The sequence below is a fragment of the Abramis brama genome (genome assembly GCF_963993115.1).
Source record: "Abramis brama genome assembly, chromosome: 8".
In the NCBI taxonomy this organism is placed as follows: Eukaryota; Metazoa; Chordata; class Actinopteri; order Cypriniformes; family Leuciscidae; genus Abramis; species Abramis brama.
Genome location: NC_139970.1, coordinates 5,873,861 through 5,895,363, shown reverse-complemented (window position 1 = coordinate 5,895,363; position 21,503 = coordinate 5,873,861). Strand labels below are relative to the sequence as shown.

Here is a 21,503-nt window from a genome sequence, read left to right as displayed (position 1 = left end):
TGGTAAGGATCCAGCTGTGGGCCGACAACCGGAAGGATAGTGTTTAATACCAGTTTCTCAAGACATTTTGCTATTATAGAAGTAAGTACAGGAATGATAGTGGCAGTTTTCCAGAGGGCGGGGACAGTTGCTGTCTGTAGTGACTCTTTAAAAAGTGAATGAAGAACAGGAGATAGCTCCAGGGCACAATTCTTGAGGAGCCTTCATCTGGGCCAGGGGCCTTGCCAGTGTGGCACCTCCTGAGCAGCTGATGGACATCTCCCACCGTTAATGGGACAAAATGTGGCTCTTCAGGAGTGGGTAGGCTCCTGAGCAGTCTTTCACATTCAGTGGTGCAATTCAGGGTGTCAAACCTGGCATAAAATTTGTTCAGGTCTTTGGTGAACGAGCTGAGATCAGTAGATGTAGGAATGCTGGCATTCGAAGTGGTTCCAGTGAGTGTTTTCACCTTCTGAAAGGCCTGCCTGGTGTTCATACTACTGAAAGTTTTGCCTTTTTGATTTCATTTTTCACAGAGCGGTTAATGTCTCTCAGTGAAAGCTAATCTTTGCAATTAAATGCTTGTTGTTTCTCCTTGAGTTTGAGTTTTATTTGGCAGGTCATCCATGGTCTCGAGTTGGGATATCTTTTAACAGTTTTGATTGGAATACTAGTTGCCATGCAAAACTTGATGTAGTCAGTTATTATCTCCGTTTTTTTAATCTAGGTCGCCATCAAAAATACTCCAGTCTGTACATGCAAATGACCCTTGAAGTTGTGCAGTTGTATCCTCTGTCCACTGGGTGATGCTGTATGTAGCTGGCTTTTCTCTCTTCAGCATTTGTCTATATTGCGGAAGCAAAAAGACGATGTTGTGATCCGCGGAGCCTAGTGGAGGCTGCACGCGAGCAGTATAAGCATTGTTTATGTTCCCATAGCACAGATCTAACACATTATATTTTCTAGTGGGGGAATCAACATACTGCTTAAAGGATGGGAGGACACTGTCCAACTTGCAGCTATTAAAATCCCCCATAATAAACCCCGGAGCCTCAGGGTAAAAGGACGCCTCCAAAGCCTGGCGGGTACCCCTCCTCGCCTTCCTTGTTTCCTCGGCTTGCATAGGATGTCAGCTGGAATTACATCTAGAGAGGAGAGGAGATCTTGAGAGAGGAGATCTTGACAGGAGTAAGTGATTTTGTTGCTGCTTTGCGTATCCAATTTGATATGCTCAAAATCTTATATCAATGTTTAAAGCGGATGATTTGTTCTCTAGTGGTTAAGGCATTAAACCCTTGGTTACAGGTTATCACTTCATCACAAATTTCACTAACAGTGTCAAAACTCACCCCCTCTTAAAATAAAAGACATAACAAAAAAGATAAATACCTGTAAGCGATGTCTTCTGAGCAGGTTAGTTGTAGAATTAATAATGTTACAAAATTTAGGCAGTGGTGACGAATATCTTACCTGTATCTTATCTTAACTTAATGATGGTTAAATATCTTACCTGTGGACGGGGCGATCGCAGTCTCTTGCTTTGAGGGTGTTATGTTAGTAAAATGGTCACACTGATGTTTTTCCAACTTTCAAAAAATATCAAACAGGGTGATCAATCCCATCTGTCCCTTCCTGCAAAAGAACAGCTCTTGCTCCTACATTAGCCGCTTTCCGACCAAGTAGTTACAGGAACTTAGTTCTAGGAACTGTCCACTTCTAAACAGTTCTAAGAACTACTCTCCCCTCGGTTTTGCTGTTTGCGTTCGCACTGGCCAAGTGGCCATAGGAACTGGTAGGAGGGGTAAGGGAGTGACGCAAGCACGGTGACTTTTATTTTGACGGCGCTGAGAACGCCAGAGCAAACAATGCTTGCATTCTCTGTGTTTATTAGTTAGTGATCTGTCTAACAGTAGTGTTTAATATGTTATTAGATAGAACTGTTATAGAAAGTAGACAGTATATGAAAAAAAGGTTATTAGCCTATGCCGTGTGGTTGATGTCCAGTGTTGCTAGCTGGGCAGATAAACATAATCATGTTTGACTTGGTCCTCTCAAAGTTGCGTTGGATTTTCTCTTTAGCATAAAGGTTTAGAGACCCATCTATCACTGTTTTCCATGTTTGTATAGTTAGTTTCTGGAGTAAATATATAGGCTATAATCTGTGTGTTTACATTATAGCTATTTTAAAAATGGCAGGTGCTGGTGTTCCGCGTGCGTTTGGTCAATCAGCGTACACTAACGTCACGGATAGTTCCTATAGTGCTGGTTTAGACACTACTCTGAAGTAGGACCTAAATTAGTTCCTCCAAATGGAGTTCCTAGAACTAAAATCGTTCCTAGTTCCTGCGGCGCGAACACGCCGACATCCGGGTCCTTTAGTCAATAGTTCTAGGAACTGTGAAAAGGTTCCTCCGGTCGGAAAGCGGCTATTGCTAGCATCTAAACAGGTCCCAGTCGTTTTCCTGATCTCACACTTTGCGAGATTTAGTGCCAAGGATGCATTTCAAGGTGTTTAACGCTGTTTCTAGTAAAGATGCTTTGCGAAAAACAACAACGATCAAACCTTACGATCAACGACCACCCTTTAAAATGTGGCCGCTGCATTTCGTAGCCCGAATGCCATAACATTATATCGTAGAAATCGATCTGGCATCACCAAAGCAGACATTTCCAATGGTGGATTCCTGGATGTCAATGGAACTTGCCAATATCCTTTAAGTAAATTGAGTTTCCAGACCAACTTTGCTGAACCTACACTGTCCACATAATCTGCCATCCTCGGTAGGATTAGGTTTTTTGTAGAATTCAAATTGAATTTGTAGACCTCACCAGGCCTCCCAGTTTGGTTTAGGAAGGTCGCAGAAAGGCACTGGCCAGTGCATGTGTTTGAAAGGGTTGATCAGCTTCCCTCAATTTTCAAAAACTATTTTATTTCTTATTCCTTCATCTGAAACATATTTTCCTTAGTTAGGTTCAAATTCCATAAATTCCCATCATCCCATGATCCAACTGTATTCTTTCTTTCTTAAGGCCCCAATATAGTTCAAACGAAATAGTTCAATTACTAGTGCCTCGGCTAGACATGTCAAAACACTTATTTATGAATGGCAAAATTAAATGGCACAACGTAGTGTCAACTTAAACATAAATAGGCTATAGTGTATTTCTATCGCACTGACAGTTCACATCACAGTACTTTACTTAGTTTAATAGGCTACTTCTATATATCAGCCTCTGCTGAACCACGGATTGATTGCAAAGTTAAACCATTCTCCATTCAAACCATTCTTAAACCACACGGCCATTCTCAGTGGTGTGACTGGGACACCAACTCTGCTTGTCATCATAGAAACAGATAATCAGATTGTGATGTTTATTCCCGCTTCAGTAATATGCTGAATATGCTGCCTTCCTTTCGACACACAGCTCCACTGCCCAGCAGACCTGCAACCGTCTCGCAAGTGTTGATAGGCTATCACTCGTGAGGTGTAACCAATCAGATTGAGCAAGTCTGCAGAGTGGTGATTACAGAGAGGCTGCGGCAGCTATCAAGAGGTCCTCGCTGCAGCCTGTAGCACGATGACGTAGCTGGGTGATCCAATACGTACTGGTCGCGCATGCGCGGTGGTGTGTTTTGGTCTGTACAAATAAAAAAATTAATAAAAACCCCTGAATTTAAGTCAAATATAAATGATCACTTGAGTGACAACTGTGTGATCTGACTGCTGTGATCAGTTTGTATATTAAACTTAAATTAATTTAAAAAAAAAAATTTTTTTTTATGTATGTACATCATGGCATGATGTACGTACATAAAACTGTCGACTCCGTCGCTATAGAAACAAAGACGCTAAAATGCAATCATGCAATGAGCTTCTCTACTACTTATTCTGAAATTGATTTCTTTATATTTGCTATTAGTATTATCCATACTGCAAAATCCTTATGTTTTTATTCAACTATGTGTGGGCCTAATGAAAAATACGGGACAAATCCCGTCCCTTATTGATTTGATACGGGACGCATCATCTTACTTGTAAATACGGGACGATTCCGTATTTTAAGGGACGGGTGGCAAGAGTAAACCTTATGTACAGATCACTGTGGAAAAATTAGTATAGCCATTAAAGAAGGAACTCTTACCAGGCAAAATATCACTAAGCACTTTTTTTTCTGACAAGATTTAGTTTCTTCATGCTGTTATTATTTTTGCATTTTCCCTTGAATGTGTACTGGTATTTTAAGTTGTTTACAGACCGTATTGTATTGTAGGCCTACCTCTAGTATTAAAATTACAGAGACAATTACTTGACTCATTTTTGCTTCCACTCAACAGCAAATATGACCTGAATAAAATAAAATGGCTTTATTTTAAAATGTTCTGTATACACGCATTAAATCCATCACATCTAGGTTTAAAATCATGTGATTTAAAATGTTGTAAAATTAACTATTTTGCATGTAGAGAGAAACTAGGAAAGCATCACATTTATGTAAATAATTACTTATTCATAATTACTTATTACTATTTATCAGTAGGCTACTACTACTACACAGGGTAGAACATCATCTCAATACAATATTGAACACATTTCACTTAAGACCAGCGCATGCGAATTATAACCCATTATAGTAGCACTGATCACTTTTTTTTGGGGGGGGGGGGGGGGACTTCTAGTCAGATGATTCTTCACGTTCCTAATACTAGATTAAAATCAGAGAATGATAGGACTTTCTCTGTGCCAGCTCCACGCTTACGGACACCTCTTCCAATGCACATTAAATCTAGTTTGAAGTCGTATCTTTTTTAGTATGGCTTTAGTAACTGATTAGAGTGAACAGGATTTTATTTTGTGTGTGACTATGTAATTGCTTTTGTTGTATTAATTATGCTGGAAAGAACTTTGGCCAACTGCAGTTGTTTTAAATGTGCTTTATAAATAAAATTTGTATTGTATTGTATTCTTATCCTGCATTAAAGCGGCCGCTTCAGAGGAATTGTCAGGCGGGAGCGTCAGTACGTACCTGAAATAAGAGATGGGCCTCACTGGTGTGTTAGTTCAGCTCTTTGGTGATTTCCAGTGCCTTCAGCTGGATGATGGATCTGGTTATGGGAAACCCCTCATTTCTTTTTTTCGGCTACGTACTGACACAATTTCTTGGAAGCAGCCGACTTCAAGCCGAAAAGTAAGCTTTTCTTTGACTATTAGCATTTTTAAGACCCTTTTTGGGCTCGCCATCTTCTAACATTACACTCTAACACAATGTATTTCTAGGCTGCTTGAAGAGTTGTTTGATGACTGCTGCGTTTATCACCATGAGCTTAAAGATGCATCATAACCTCTCCTCAGATGCTGGTTCACTTGCTCGTCTTTTGAGCCGCTGTGTTCTGGACGGTCATTCGCCATCATGCAGTCGTTTACAGGGGCGTATCGCTTCAGTCCTGGGGGAAACACTCATTTTACACGTATTTGGTGCTCCTCCCTATTGTTGCGGGTGTATTATTGACATGTAAAAGTCTAGACCCTGAATATAAGACGACCCCATTTTTTCAGATGTATTTGGTATTTGCTTTTCCATTTGCTTTTCTTCAATAGTTCTTTCTTGAGATCTTATGTGATCATCCGACTTGGAGAGCTGTTACATGTGCTATTCAACACAAATCATTGGAAAATGGACATTTTAAAATGGACCCTAACAAGCTGAATAATAATGAGATAGCCATTTTTATTGCAATGTTTTAAGGTGTGTTATCTTTTTATCTGCCAAAAAATGTTACGGATAGAATCTTTTAATTGGTTGCTTAAAGAACCATTGATACATGGAGCCATATATGACATTTCTGGCAATTTTCCTGAATTATTGTTATTATTATTTTTGTAGACCTTGGCATTCTGTACTTGAGTTGAATAATAATGAGAAACCTCAATTGAGAGTATTGTATAAACCACTGTTCAATTCAATTCAATTCAATTCACATTTCAATTATTTATTCACTTTTAACAATACACAACATTTCAAAGCAGCTTTACAGAAAGTGCATGAGTCCACATTACAGTTTAGAGTATCTGTTATCAGAGGAAACTGTCTAAGTATTTCAGAAACTGACATATACAAAGTCACAGTTAGCTAAAAATGTATTAATTTAAAGAATGTAATAATTTAATGCAGAGACACGGTTGACAAAGAATCGAGGTGATGTGTAATGGAGAATGCTTTGGTGTCATTGCCACAAATGTTTCTGTTTTAAACCCTGAGGTTGATTGTCTCGTTTTGTTCATTTGTTGTTTTGTTTCTTAGAGTGAAACCCTTCTGAAATGGGCCTTCTGAACCCTTCTGAAAATCTGATGTTTCACAACATGTTTTAGCTGTTTTACTGAAAAGGTTTTGCATGGAGTTTTTTATTTTATATTTTGAGTTTTAGAGTTAAAACTCACTCTTGTTTTTACTGATTTGGTAAAATCAAGAATCCTAATTGATTTGTGTTTGTAGTCTATGCAAGATTTTTTCATTTTTGAGATGATTCGGTGTTGTAAGGCAGCTTTGTGTTTTGTTTTTGAGGGGGAGCTAATATTTTTGCACATTCAGTATAACTTTAGACTTGTATATCTATTTTTGTACAATATTCTATTTTTTATTGTACTTGCCCATGACTCATTTAGTGTAAATCTATTAGTTCTATCATTTTTTTTAAAAGGTCTTTTAAAAAAAATGTATATCACTCTCTCAATCTCTCTCCCTCTTCAAACAAACTCCCATTCCTCCCTCCCCTTCTTATCAGCTGTGACACAGACACACACACAGAGACACACACACACTTCTGCTCATATTCTCCAGTAAAGATGCTGCATAAGGTCCGAGCTCAGGTCAGGAAACATCCTGGAGTGAGTATTTTTAATTCTACTTCCCTGTTTTCAAATAAGATTTATTAATATATGACAAGCATTAATAAGGAAATAAAACATAATCAGCTCATTTGATTAGGTTGCTAATATAATGCTAAAATACATCCTGAAGTGTCAAGAATAATCTGAAATATATAAATAAAGTGTTGCATGCACTGTAGGACTAAACATTTGTTTGGCATTAATAACTTCTGAGCAATAAGAAAACTGCTAACAATGTAGAATTAGTACACTCATCTACTGTGAATGCTCTTCAAACGTTAAAAATGTTAAACTTAAAATAAAAATAACTTTGAATTAAGATAATTGGAACTGGAAAAAAAAAGGATCATTTCATTTCATTTCATTTCAAAATATGATAATAAATCTAATCTGATGGCAAACTGGACCTTTTATTTTATAATACTTCCCAAGAGAGCAAACCATAAATCATCTCATCTTTCACAGCTCATCCCACAGTTTTTCTTCATCTGTCTGGGAATGGGTGGAGCGTTCCTTTATTTGTTTCGTCTTGCCAGAGGACCTCATGTCACGTAAGGAAATTATTAAATACAATAATGGGTAAAGCATATGAGTAGTGCCATTTAAATACACGTTGAACTGATTCTTCAGACATGGGACAATTGGTTTGGAAATTTTAGATAAATAATTTGATCCTATTACCATAAAACACCATGAAATGGCAATTGCATTTAATACACGTGTGATATGCAAAATAAGCTATTTTATCACCAGAGTAAGCATAATTTATGTCTAACTGTGTCATAATTCAATAAGCAAAGCTGAAAATGAATGCTAGATTTAATTTTAATTATTACATTTATTAAACTTTAATTTAAAATAAACAAATTAGGCATTATAATTTTACATCTGACAGTGTTACCTGTAACTGCCATCTCTGGGTCAACACGGTCAGATACAAAATGTGATGGCAAGTACTTTTGGTAAAGCAAGTGTGGTTTATTTGAAATATTTCTTAATCTTTTGGCTCTTGACAGCTGGAACAAAAGCAGTAACCCTGAACCCTGGAATCAGCTCAGCCCAGGATACCAGTACAAGGTACATGTAACTATAAACCTCTACAGAGGTACACAGGAGACCATAACATAACAATTAACATTATATTTTGTGTTATCCTCATTTGCTTCAGCAAAAGGAATTTGCATGTCCATGACTTAAAAAAAAAATAGATGTGGATAATAGCAAAAGGGAAGGATGTCAAAATTACAATAACTCCCTCAGCATATGTTTAAGAAACACTTGCTTTTTCTATAGTTTAATGCTAGGGTATTATAGCACAAAGTATAATGATAGAAATTAGCATTAAAAAAAGAAAATAAATTGAACCATGTTAATTATTGCAGAAATGCATCATCACAGTCTGTGGAAAGGGCTAACACAAGCAATATTTTCTGTTATTATATGTCATACTGATATGTCAAAGTTTAGCACTAATTCCATATTTCTTCCATCAAAAGTGCAGGTTTTAGTTTGCAATGTGATAAAATATCCATTTACGGTTGTTTTTGTCTGATAAACAGAACATGAGTTACTTCATAGCTACTTTCTAATTGCTTATTTGCAAACATTTCACAGTCACAGTTGCATTTACTGTGGAGCTGATATGTATGTGTATAAATAAATATAGAAACAGAAGTAATTTTCCTCGCGAGAAGCACAAAAAGAGACACAAAAACAGAATTTATCTGGACGTGTATTTTGAGAATGATTCATCGCTCAACTAAGTGGCTTCATTAGTGTAGACCACTATGATTTGGTATTTCCTGTGGATCTCATTTCCCTGAGGGTTTGATTTGCAGTAAATAAGGACTCCAGGAGGAGCCAACAGAGAGCTGTCGAGAGAGTTCAGACATTTCATCAGGCTGATGTCCGGCTGACTGACTTCAGCACAACATCAAAAGTTCAAATTAAAGCTAAATGCTGGTCAATGGGGCCATTCCTCTGTGGGTGACACACTCCTATCTGCCCAGCTGAGACATGATTTAACAAACAGCCTGGTTTCCATTACAGATTTGCGCAAAACTTTTGCAATATTTTCTAAATGTCGATTAAAAAAACCCGGCATTTCCATCAAAGGGATAGTTCAGCCAAAAATTTAAATTATCCCATGATTTACTCACCCTGAAGCCATCCTCGGTGTATATGACATTCTTCTTTCAGACGAATAGAATCAGAGTTATATTAAAAAAAATGGGAAAAAATTATTCGTTGAATTTAATAAAAAAATGTTATGGTAAGTGGTTGCACACAATTGATTTTAGCTACATTTAAACAAATGCATTAAGTTGAACTTAATCAATTTTAATTCAACTTAATGCATTTGTTTAAATGTAGCTAAAATCAATTGTGTGCAACCACTTACCATAAAAAAAATAAATAAATTAAAAAGATTAAATTCAACGAATCATTTTTTTCAGTATGAGAGTCAATGGGTATATTCCATATTTAAAACTTTATAGACTAAAATAACTAGCTTCCGGCAGACGGCCGTACGCAAGTCGACTTAACCCTCCGGAGCAGTGTGGAGCACTTTGATGATGGATAAATGCACTTTTATGATGATAGATGCACTTTTATGATGGATGAATGCACTTTGATGATGGATAGATGCACTTTTATGATGATAGATGCACTTTTATGATGGATGAATGCACTTTTATGATGGATAGATGCACTTTTATGATGATAGATGCACTTTTATGATGGATGAATGCACTTTTATGATGGATAGATGCACTTTTATGATGGATAGATGCACTTTTATGATGGATAGATGCACTTTGATGATGGATAAATGCACTTTTATGATGGATAGATGCACTTTTATGATGGATAGATGCACTTTTATGATGGAGAGACGCACTTTTATGATGGATAGATGAAAGTGAAAGTGAAAGTGAAAGTGACACGTGACGGCCAAGTATGGTAACCCATACTTGGAATTTGACCTCTGCATTTAACCCATCCAAGTTAATGCACACACATTAGGAGCAGAGTAGTGAGTAGTTAACACACACTGCAAACGTGGATACACACACCCAGAGCAGCGGGCAGCCTTTGTGTGGCGCCCGGGGAGCGATTAGGGGTTAGGTGCCTTGCTCAAGGGCACCTCAGTCATTTCCCACCGGTTCTGGAATCGAACCAGCAACCTTTGGGTTACCAGTCCAACTCCCTAACCACTAGGCCATGACTGCCCCCAAGAGATGCACTTTTATGATGGAGAGACGCACTTTTATGATGGATAGACGCACTTTGATGATGGATAAATGCACTTTTATGATGGATAGATGCACTTTTATGATGGAGAGACGCACTTTTATGATGGATAGATGCACTTTTATGATGGAGAGACGCACTTTTATGATGGATAGACGCACTTTGATGATGGATAAATGCACTTTTATGATGGATAGATGCACTTTTATGATGGATGAATGCACTTTTATGATGGATAGATGCACTTTTATGATGGATAGATGCACTTTGATGATAGATGCACTTTTATGATGGATGAATGCACTTTTATGATGGATAGATGCACTTTGATGATGGATAAATGCACTTTTATGATGGATAGAGGCACTTTTATGATGGATAGATGCACTTTGATGGACAAAAATATATACCCAACATATACCACTCTCACTATAAAGCTTGGAAGAGCCAGGATATTTTTTAATATAACTCCGATTGTATTCGTCTGAAAGAAGAATGTCATATACACCTAGGATGGCTTCAGTGTGAGTAAATCATGGGCTAATTTTCATTTTGGGTGAACTATCCTTTTAACTGATGTTATGCCACTAAAACGTAATTATTTTCCTCTCGCGATAAGTCATTCCAAAATTCATGGCAGTGGGTTTATGTATATCTCAGCCACCGCACTAGACATTATTTTTAATGGAAGGAGACGTAGGTGTGTTACCCAAGCATTAATGGCAAGGAAAGCGCCTGTGAGCGGCACATATGAGGTGTTTCTGGGGTTTTCTCCCTCATTTCTGCTTCAAGCTCTTGATAAATTGTGGCATTTCTTAGTGGTTTAGAATCCAGTATTCCCGTAATTCTTTTGTCTTTTATGAGTTTAATAAAGAACTCATCTCTTCTTCTTCGTCGTCCAAACACACCGCACCATCAGTCAGGTGACTTGTAAATGCAATAAAACTTTTTTGCGATATATGCACTGTAAAACCTAAGACTGAAAGTTACTAAACTAAATGAGTACATTTAACTTATTTTTTTTAAAAAGTTAGTTTAACTTAATAAAATATGTGATATTAACTCAAAAACTGCAATGTATTAAGCAGAACTTAACCGAATAAGTTATGAATAACCTATTTGTTATTTTAGCTTTTAAATTTTATTTTTCAAGAAATTACTTTTGTATAAGGAGATGAAATAAACACTTAAATAAATACATTTAACATTTTCGTGCTTCATTTGAAGCCTACATTTAGGTCTCTCTACGGCGTTCTCCCTCACGCACCGGAAAACCCCGCGTATTTATTTCAATCTGCCCATCCCCCACAGCTCAGCTCACACACGAAGTAACTCGGAGTCGGAGTCGGAACAGAATGGCGGCCATGGAGAGATTTAACAGGTAAGCACGGCAAAATGCTTCGTCCTCTTTAGAGCACTTGTACGTTTAACGTTGTATTGTCGTTACTCTTCATCTTAAGAAGACCGACTAGCTAAAGTAACGTAGGCTACTAACTACTGTAATAAGACTAAGTTATGCCATTTGTGTCACGTCACAGAAACGCCAAGCCAACGCGACATTGCATTTAGCACTAACTTATGCCTGGCTCACACTACAGGAGTTTTAGGCCGATTTATGCCCGATTTCCCCCTCCAGAGAATCGGAGAAAAAATCTTGTCGAGGACCTTGATCGGTTCCGATGTTCGGCGCAGATTATCTGGTAATGTGAGGCGTTCACAGATCGAATCTTGCACCTCCCGATCTGCTCTTGCACAAATCGGGCTCGCCCCGATCATATCAAACATGTTTGATATTTAAGATTTTAAATCGGGATGAGCAAGTCTGTGATTACGTCAGTGCTGTCAAAAAGACAGCAGGGCTGTCGTGCTGAAGGAATTTCCCTTGAGATCATTTTGAATGACTCAACTCGATATGCGTTTTTATCTCCATTTATTTATTGCTAAATAAATAAGTATTACGCTCTGGTCAGCAGGCACAAAGGCAAGTAACGTTACATGTTCAGTAATGAACCCGAAACTAAAAAGCGCGTTAAAACGAAATGGATTTCAAAATCAATGCACGCGTCACCGGATTTAAAAATGCACATTGTTGCACGCACACATATTATGTCGAAATAACGATAGTAGCCTATATTATGTTAACATTATTAGCCTAATAATAATAAATCTTTAATCAGTATTTAATTGAATGCTGAATGTTGTGCTTTGTCAATTTAATAAAATGAATACTTTAATTGTGACAATTAAAATGATTGAATATTAAATATTAAGTGGCCAATTTTTGTAATAGTATTTATTTGCTATATATCTAGCACCCCCTCAGCACCTGCGTTAAAAAAATATCTGGCACCGCCCCTGGTTATAACGGCCCACGTATTAAAAAAATGGTCGGGTTTAAATCGGGCTCGGGCTCATAATTACAGTTATGTTAATGTGTTGTGTCGGGCCGGGCCGGACACAATGTGCATGGGCTCGGGTAGGGTCGGGCTTGATTTTTTGGGCCCGATCTAAGCTCTTAACTCAAAGTACCGGTAGGTTCAAAGTCTCTGTGCGTGTGTATGTGCGTGCGTGCGTGTGTGTGTCTCATGGCAATGCATATCCCATACGTTTCCATGCTTTTCCACTTCAGATTTGCTGCGTGAGATCACGTGAGGCGCTTCCCCTGGCACGATAATCTTAATAACATTTTGTAGTGTGTGGTGCACCGCGATTTTCAAACCTTGCAGTGTGAGCATGTTTAAGATTTGGGGGAAGAAAATCTGCAAAGATTCTCCTTAAGTGTGTGCTGCAACCAGATTTCAAAATCGGTTAGGATTTTAAAACTCCTGTAGTGTGAGCCAGGCATTAGAGATTTTTTTTTAATCAGCGGCAGTAAGTTAGTTGTACTGTGAGTACACGACAGTTTTGTCACTGGAACAGTAATTTATATGTGTGTGCGTTTTGTCACATTTTTACAGAGCGTGTCCCGCGCAAATTTGGATATTTATCAGTGAGGACGAAACTGACTGACTCCACTAGTGCTAACGTTAACCGTCATTCACACGGCAAAAACTAAAGAAATAACGTTAATACAAGCTGACATACTCTTTTATTTATTATGTTGTGAGTAAACCACAGAAGTGGAAAATTAATATTTTTGTGTTTTCTCATTTTAGCGTAAACAAACGTGTCCCGCGCAATTTTGGATATTGTGAGGAGACTAGCAGCTATAACGTTATCGTCCACCGACCGACATTTACCCGGCAAAAACTAAATAAAAAAGGTAATACAAGCTGACCTATTTCTTCATTTATAATGCTGTGAGTAAACTTAAGTTTTTTCAGTGGAAGATTAATTAATTTCTGTGTGTTTTCTCACATTTTTGCTTAGACAAAAGTGTCCCGAGCCATTTTGGATCATTATCAGTGATTGAGACTACCATCCACCGCCCGTCATTCACATGGCAACAACTGCAGAAATAGGTAATACAAGCTGACTTATTCCTTTATTTATTATGCTGTGAGTAACGTAAACCAATTTTTTGACAGTGGAAAACTAATTAATATTTTGTGTTTTTTCTCACATTTTGTCATAGACAAATGTGTCCCTTGGGCAATTTTGGATATCGGTGAGGAGACTATCAACCACCGACCGTCATTCATACGAAAAAAAAAAAAGGTAATACAATTGTATTTACCGCCAGCTGACATATTTCCTCATTTATAATGATGAGTAAACTACAGTTTTGTCAGTGTAAGAGTAATTCATATTTTTGTGTTTTCTCACGTATTTGCATAGGCAAACGTGTTCCGTGCAATTTAGGGTCTAGTGAGGAGACTGACTGACTGACTCCACATCGACTGTCATTCACGTGGCAAAAATGAAAGAAAAAGGTACTACAAACTGACCTATTCTATTTATTATGCTGTGAGTAAATTACATTTTTGTCAGTGGAAAATGTATTAATTTTTTTTTTTTTTTTCACAGTTCAAAATAGACAAACGTGTCCTGCGCATTTTTGGATCTATTTCAGTAAGAAGACTGACTGACTATCCTCCAGTGACTGTCATTCACATGGCAAAAACTAAAGAAAAAGGTAATTTCCCAGGGAAAGCAAGAACTGAGAACTGATAAGAATGTAAAATATGCACCTTGAAATGCAATGTAAGTCATTTTGGATCTTGTCAAATCTAGTTGTACTGTCAATCTCAAAGCTCTTTTCCATTTTAGATGTGTTTGTGTGTTTTTATAGTGAAAACAAATGCTGCCGCTCAGTCTTTTTGCCACTTAGCCGACGGTGACGTCACGCATAACCTCTATTCTAGCATTTATGCTGTGAGTAAACCAGTTTTGTCAGTGGAAGATTAATGTTTTTTTTGTTTGTTTGTTTATTCACAGTTCGCCAGACAGAAGTCATGTGCAGTTTTGTATTTTGGACAGTGAGGAGACTGACTGACCATCTTTCACAACATTCATCACTGAGAACCTTTTGTAAAATAAATTATTTTTCAATAAATACTATTAATAACTGCATCCTTTTCTTTGACCATTTCTTTATACCAGGGTTCCTCAAACTCGGTCCTGGAGGGCCCCGGTCCTGGAGGGCCACTGTCCTGCAGAGTTTAGCTCCAACACTGATCAAACACACCTGAGCAAGCTAATCAATGTCTTCAGGATCTCTAGAAACTCACAGCTAGGTGTGTTTGATCAGGGTTGGAGCTAAACTGTGCAGGACAGTGGCCCTCCAGGACCGAGTTTGAGGAACCCTGCTTTATACCAATGTTTTTCCTTTGTCTTATAAAACTTTATTAATTTGAGTTTAATCAACTTAAATCATTTACCGCAATCGGTTTCCTAAAACCATTTGAGTAGCTATATAGTTGTTATGACTTGATTAGATTTATTAAATGAACTCAAACCAGTTAGTTTAAATGGTTTAAATTACTTTAAAAGTTTAATGGAATGAACTTAAAATATTCAAGTTACATATACTCAAAATGAATGACTAAACGAACACTAAATTATGAGTGAATATGACTCAATATATATAAGTTCACAATACTCATATGTATTTATTTTAAAACTTAAATGGTTTGCCGCAATTAGTTTCCTTAATCGGTTTGAGTTGAGTTAACTTGTTGGGTTTTACAGTGTGGGAGTTTAGCTAAATTGTTTCCATTGAGCATATTTTCAATTTACAATTTCAATTTGCGCAATTTGAAGGGTAATGGAAACGTAGCTAGTGACGCTCTTTACTAAGTGTTGTGGACAGATTGCTTATTTCCTTCACTCAACATTTAATTGAATGAAGTCTTATGAATGAAACTTACAGTACAGTACAGAAAATACATTACTGGTAAATGCCATCAGCATGCCATCAGTTATATATGTTACTTGGTTAGTTGGATTTAATATTTTAAGCAGAATTATTTATTTATTTATTTTATTTTTTTAAAGAATAATTAAATTTGTATGACAGTATATGATATTGTACATGTTCAAAGAACGGAATGATGTCGAATCACAACCACAGAAAACTCACATGCTGATTTTAGTGCGTGTGAGATGTGCACTGGTTGACAAGCCGTCATTCTCGCTGTCAAATGTTTCCTGATGTGCTCTAGATCTGAGGCCGCACGCCTGATTTACACTTTCTAAATGACTGAAGTCTATACTTGCACAGAAAGTATACATAGTAATAATACTTCACTGTCTGCCTCGACCTGCCATACAATCAACATGTTTTCTTTCTCCCATCTTTAGTTTGTGGCCATTAACACAGACTACAAAAACCTGAAGAAGGAAGGACCAGACTTCTGAAAGCGTCACCGTTGTTGGCTCAACTTTCATCACGAGATGCCCTTTACCTCACTAGTACAAATACAAACAAAAATAAAAAATTAAAAAATAATGAGGAAAACTGAGGAGTGTTACTTTTATTTATGTGCATTAGACATTAAGCTTGACAGAAATCCCTTAAATTGCAGAGATAACATGACCTCCCTTTAGCAAGCATGAGAAAGGGCGAAAGGAAGACGAGCAGATGTTTGTCTTTCTGTAAACAGGACCTGAACTGCAGAGACTCATGGGAAGGAGGTTGAGCTCCCTCAGGCCTGCCCTTGAAGTCTGGGCTTATTGGGAAAAGCAGCATGTGTTCAGAGTGACACACATGTTTATCTGTGTCTCTCTCACTATCTTTCTATCTGCACGTATTACTGTCTTCATTTTTATCGTCACCACCATCCAGCCACCATCACCACACGTTCTCCTCGCTGAGTTGGCAAACCGTACAAACAAACACAGGAAGTAGGCGGCCATTAGACTTGCAGTGTTTATTCTCCAAACCCCCAGAGATGTTAGAAGAACACATACAAAGATGCATGTCTTTTTATGCAAAAATTTGTCCTTAGCTACTGACAAAAATCCCATAAACTGGGAATGAACTAAGGAGGTTTGTTTTGTTGGTTTGATTTCCAGTGTCATAGACTGACTCAACAGACAGATTCTCTTTCTCTGAACTGATTTAGGCACGTCTAATAAAACTAAGGCATAAAAAGATTTTAGATCGCAGAACTGTGAAGATAAAATGCATTTCAAAAACTGAGAATGGACACAGAGCTTTATATATACTGCTGAATTCAGTTACTGTGATGAATAGAGCAAAAGGTCTTGTGGGGTGAAATGACTCAGTATGATATACAAGATTTTTACATTTTAATGGAAGTTTGCGCAAAACGTGCCACTATTTGGTTCCTTGTCAGTTCATGAGTTCATGAGAAATATTGATTTGAATTAGAATCATGTTCATTTGTTCATCCATGTATTTTGTTTAAAAATATATGTTTTAAAACTACCACAAATTATTTCATTTTAAACGTTTAAATTCATGAACAATAAGGAATTTTTTTGGGGGAAAGGATACATAAAATATAGGATGACAAATTGTCAAAAACGAAAAAGTCAATGTGGGTTTAAATTAAAAGTTTTAGTGTCATTTGTTTACATACAGATGTTCCCAGTTCACAATGGCCTTTTTACCATGGTGTTTGTTACAGTAAATATGCATTTACTGCTGTAATCTAATGTGTCTAATCTAAAGTGGCGCTATAATGGGTGATGGCTTGGTTCACACACTGTGAGAGGAAATGTATTCAGTTACACATTGCTGGTTTGCATAGAGCTCAGTGTTTGTTTTCCCCGTATATTTTGATGCAGTTTGAGAAATATATATTCCATGTTTTGTGGAAAATGAATAAAGAGCACTGCTGCAAAAAATCTACCTCTGTCCAGTGACTTTCTATATATTCAGAAACTGTATAATTTATTTTCATCAGATTGCAAAACCAAATTCAAATTATGGTACGATATGCCTAAAACTGAGAAGTTTTTCCTTTGAGTTTTCCTCGTACAGACGACACCATTGTCAACCAAAAACGCTGTATTCTGCTGCCAAGCCATTAGATGGCGATGAAACACTATAGACTGAACACGTAATACGCATGTGCATGACGCAGCAGGCTTCGGCTTCGCGCACGTCAGAAACAGTGGATAGGTTGGGTGCTTCTCATTTCTTATTTGTGCATCCTCGTTTCCTTTCCTCGCTTCCTTTCCTCGCGTCTCAGCTCCACCCCTGTAGGATGCGAGGAAAGGCTGCAAGGAAAGAAAAGGAGGACGGAGGAATCGAATGAAAGCTTTTTTTTTTACATTGGAAATACTTGATCACTCGAGCGTCACATCACAGAGTCATCAGCAGCGCTCAAAGGATCTGCCCTTATGTTGTTGAAGTTTGTTTATTTAAGAAATTCATAATAAATTATAATAAAGCAAGATACCCTGTTGAAATATGTGAGGTGTGGTTTATATACATTGCAAAGGTAAAGTATACAGTACCAGTCAAAAGTTTGGAAACATTACTATTTTTTTTTGTTTTTGAAAGAAGTCTCTTATGCTCATCAAGCCTGCAGTTAAAAAACAAACAAAAAAAACAAAACAAACAGTAATATTATGAAATATTATTACAATTTAAAATAATGGTTCTCTTTTTTAATATACTTTAAAATGTAATTTATTTTTGTGATGCAAAGCTGAATTTTCATCAGCAAGTACTCCAGTCTTTGGTGTCTTATGATCCTTCAGAAATCATTCTAATATGATGATTTATGATCAATGTTGGAAACAGTTGTGCTGCTTAATATTTTTTTATAACCTGAGATACTTTTTTCAGGATTATTTGATGAATAAAAAGTTAAAAAGAACTGTATTTATTTAGAATAGAAATCTTTTGTAACAATATACACTACCGTTCAAAAGTTTGGGAACAATAACTATTTGTTTTTAAAGAAATTAGTACTTTAATTCAACAAGGATGCGTTAAATTGATAAAAGGTGATGGTAACGATTTATATTGTTAGAAATGTTTTTATTTTGAATAAATGCTGTTTTTATGAATAAATGCTGTTAACGTTTTACTCATCAATGAATCCTGAAAAAAGTATTCCAAAAAATATATTAAACAGCACAACTGTTTCCATCATTGATAATAACTGAGTATCAAATCATCATATTAGAATGATTTCTGAAGGATCATAAGACACCAAAGACTGGAGTACTTGCTGATGAAAATTCAGCTTTGCATCACAAAAATAAATTACATTTTAAAATATATTAAAGAGAACCATTATTTTAAATTGTAATAATATTTCATAATATTACTTTTTTTTTTCTTTTTTTTTTAACTGCAGGCTTGATGAGCATAAGAGACTTCTTTCAAAAACATTAAAAATAGTAATGTTTCCAAACTTTTGACTGGTACTGTAAATTGAAATTATTGTGACAGATGTGAAGGGGGAAGAGAATTGATACACTTCTGCATAGTATACACCTGTGCATCCTCGCTCATGACTCCTCAGGAAGCTCCTCACTCCTTGACTCCTCGCGGTGCAATTAGAGAATTGAGATGTCCTTCAAGATGGCTGAGCTCGATCGGTTTCCGGGTCATAGGATGGAGGACGGAGGAGCGAGGAGACGAGGAGGGATATTGAGAAATACCCTTTGTGTGTGTGTGTTCATCTGAGCCTCATTGGTCTGTCACTGCCCGTCAATGTCAGAATATTTGAGATGACCAATCAAATCAAAGTAGACGGGCTTTATGTTCACAGACGCTGCAGAATGTGAATTTTAGCAGCGCGAGGCGCGACTCGACGCTTCAGTAGTTATGCTCAAGTGCGAGATAAGATGTAAGTATAGCTAAACTAATGTAGCGACAATGGCATCTGCTTTTCAAATTAGCGGATCATGTGATAAAAAAGAAACACATCGTCTTTGTCCTTGCTGGTTAATAATTGCCCCACGAGGACCAATTTGCCAGCACCGACCTTCTCCCCAACTTTACAACCTCGTGACATTCCACACAAACACATTACACACACACACACACACTCGTGGACTTTCAACCAGAAACCCACCACGAGATGCAACTGAGGCACATTGCCATATATGGACTTCCACATAGTAAAATTTCATTTTACCATTCATTACAAATTTATAATAGAGGTGTGGTTTGCTAGAGTAAAATCTTTAATTCCGAAGATTCATTGAAAGAAAATCACTCCATAGTGTCTTGTAACTCGAACCTGGTCATAAACTTTTATGGCTCCAAAGCTGCAGCTCATCCAGCTCCTTTGCAAGCCAACATTCCAACACATTGACACACATGGAACTCTTCAGAGAAAACTCTTCAAATGTTTGATACATATTCCTTTGTTTCCCAGGTGCCTTCACTTGCCATAACGGAAACACTGACAATTTTATTGTGTGTTTAATCAAGCTTTATTTGTGTGTAATGATGCATATGAACGTAATGTTATGTGTGTCCAATATCTACCTGTAATTCTTGGTATCTGTCTGACCGTCCTGTTTTAATTCAACCAGTCCCGCACATAGTATTATCGTAAGATGTATTATTCTGTATGTATAATCTTAAGAGGAAATATTAATTATTTTGCTCAGAAGACATATGATACAAGGGGGCGTGTTGCTCTTTACACAAAGAAGATGTCTTCCCGCTACAGATCAGAAGTTTTGATTCGCTCTGTCACAAAACAAGGCGTAAACAGATTGTCTGTTAAAAGGAAGAGACCCCCACTTCTCTCTCTCTCTTCCTTCTTCGACCCCGCTGATTCCACTTCCTCTCTTCTCCGGTCGCTCTCATCCCGGACCTCATCCACGTGTAGCGCAGCTCCATGGCAACCAGCTGAACAGGCCTCGCCGTGGCCTCTGGGACACAAACCCCCGCGCCATGTAAAAGCCTGCTGCCTTAGAAACCAAGATTTCTGGCCTCTTCCGCACGGAAGACGAACTTTCTCGGTAATGTTACATCCAGTGAGCCTTTAAACTTCGCGGCACCTGAAGACGCAACAGAAACAGGATCGACACCTCTTGTCCTGCCTCAGCCTCGCGCCGAACAGAGAACAAACGTGCAAGTGACGGTAACCTTATCTGATAAAACTGCTTTCCAGGTTGTCTCGTGAATCTAGGTTTCTGTATGTAATAATTACTAGCTTTTCTTTCTTTCTTCCTTTCTTTCTTTCTTTCATTTCATGTTATCCTGATCACGTATTTTCTTGTTTGGTTAAATGTGTGTTTGTTTTATTGTTTTGTATTTTTACGTACGTTTATATTCGTAGCTCATATAATCTCTAGTTATGCATTTATTAAAATTCATAAATACTTTTCACTGTCTCCGTGTTTGAAAACCCACCATTCTAAAGTCAATGAAACAAAAGATCTTAAGCTACAAGCTCGATATTAGACTACATTCAGTAGTTTTAATTAATAAACTCAATAAAGTTTAATGTTCGTGGCCAGGACATAAACTTCCTTGAAGTTTGTGAATACCTCTTCTTGACTGTAATGATTTTACATTTGTTTCGCTGGACGAATTAAATGTTGGTCAGACCAGTTACAGAACGAGGTATTCTCGATAATTGATAAAATAAATGTACATGCGACTTATGAATTATGACCATGAGTCATAAATATTAATATTCCCAAGATTCCCCATATTCTTGAGCTAATTCATATTTACCCAGAGTCGTATTCGTTACACTAAACATTTCATATTTGACAGCTGTTTTAGGTCATAAATGTTAGACTGACAGAAATAATCAGGCAAACTAACAAACTTTTGTCTAATTTCGCCATTTTTAACTGAAAATAGCCCTATGTAACGTGATTCCTGTAATGTAATAATTAGTTTACTGTCAGTGTGAGGGGAGGGGACAAAAAAAAAACATTAACAAATTAACGTTTTCATCATATCAGGTACAAGGTTAATATGAATGTGTACATATTGAGAATTAATATTATAGTATAGTTTGTAGCCTTCAGTAAATTATAAAAGAC

At 37.1% G+C, this 21,503-nt stretch overlaps 1 protein-coding gene across 1 annotated transcript; it reads left to right on the top strand.

The window, feature by feature from the left end:
• Window positions 1-6,730: 6,730 nt before the first annotated feature.
• Window positions 6,731-16,011, top strand: ndufa4l2a (NDUFA4 mitochondrial complex associated like 2a). Its single transcript, XM_084121444.1, has 4 exons — window positions 6,731-6,863; window positions 7,332-7,417; window positions 7,883-7,943; window positions 15,864-16,011. The coding sequence occupies exons 1-4, from the start codon at window positions 6,822-6,824 to the stop codon at window positions 15,918-15,920; spliced, it is 246 nt and encodes an 81-aa protein (XP_083977570.1). The 5' UTR covers window positions 6,731-6,821; the 3' UTR covers window positions 15,921-16,011.
• Window positions 16,012-21,503: the final 5,492 nt, after the last annotated feature.

Excerpts from the sequence above, each read along its gene's own strand:
- ndufa4l2a (XM_084121444.1), top strand. The coding sequence starts at position 6,822 with ATGCTGCATAAGGTCCGAGCTCAGGTCAGGAAACATCCTGGA. Across the intron at positions 6,864-7,331 it reads AGGTCAGGAAACATCCTGGA|CTCATCCCACAGTTTTTCTT; the intron begins GTGAGTATTTTT and ends CATCTTTCACAG. Across the intron at positions 7,418-7,882 it reads GCCAGAGGACCTCATGTCAC|CTGGAACAAAAGCAGTAACC; the intron begins GTAAGGAAATTA and ends GGCTCTTGACAG.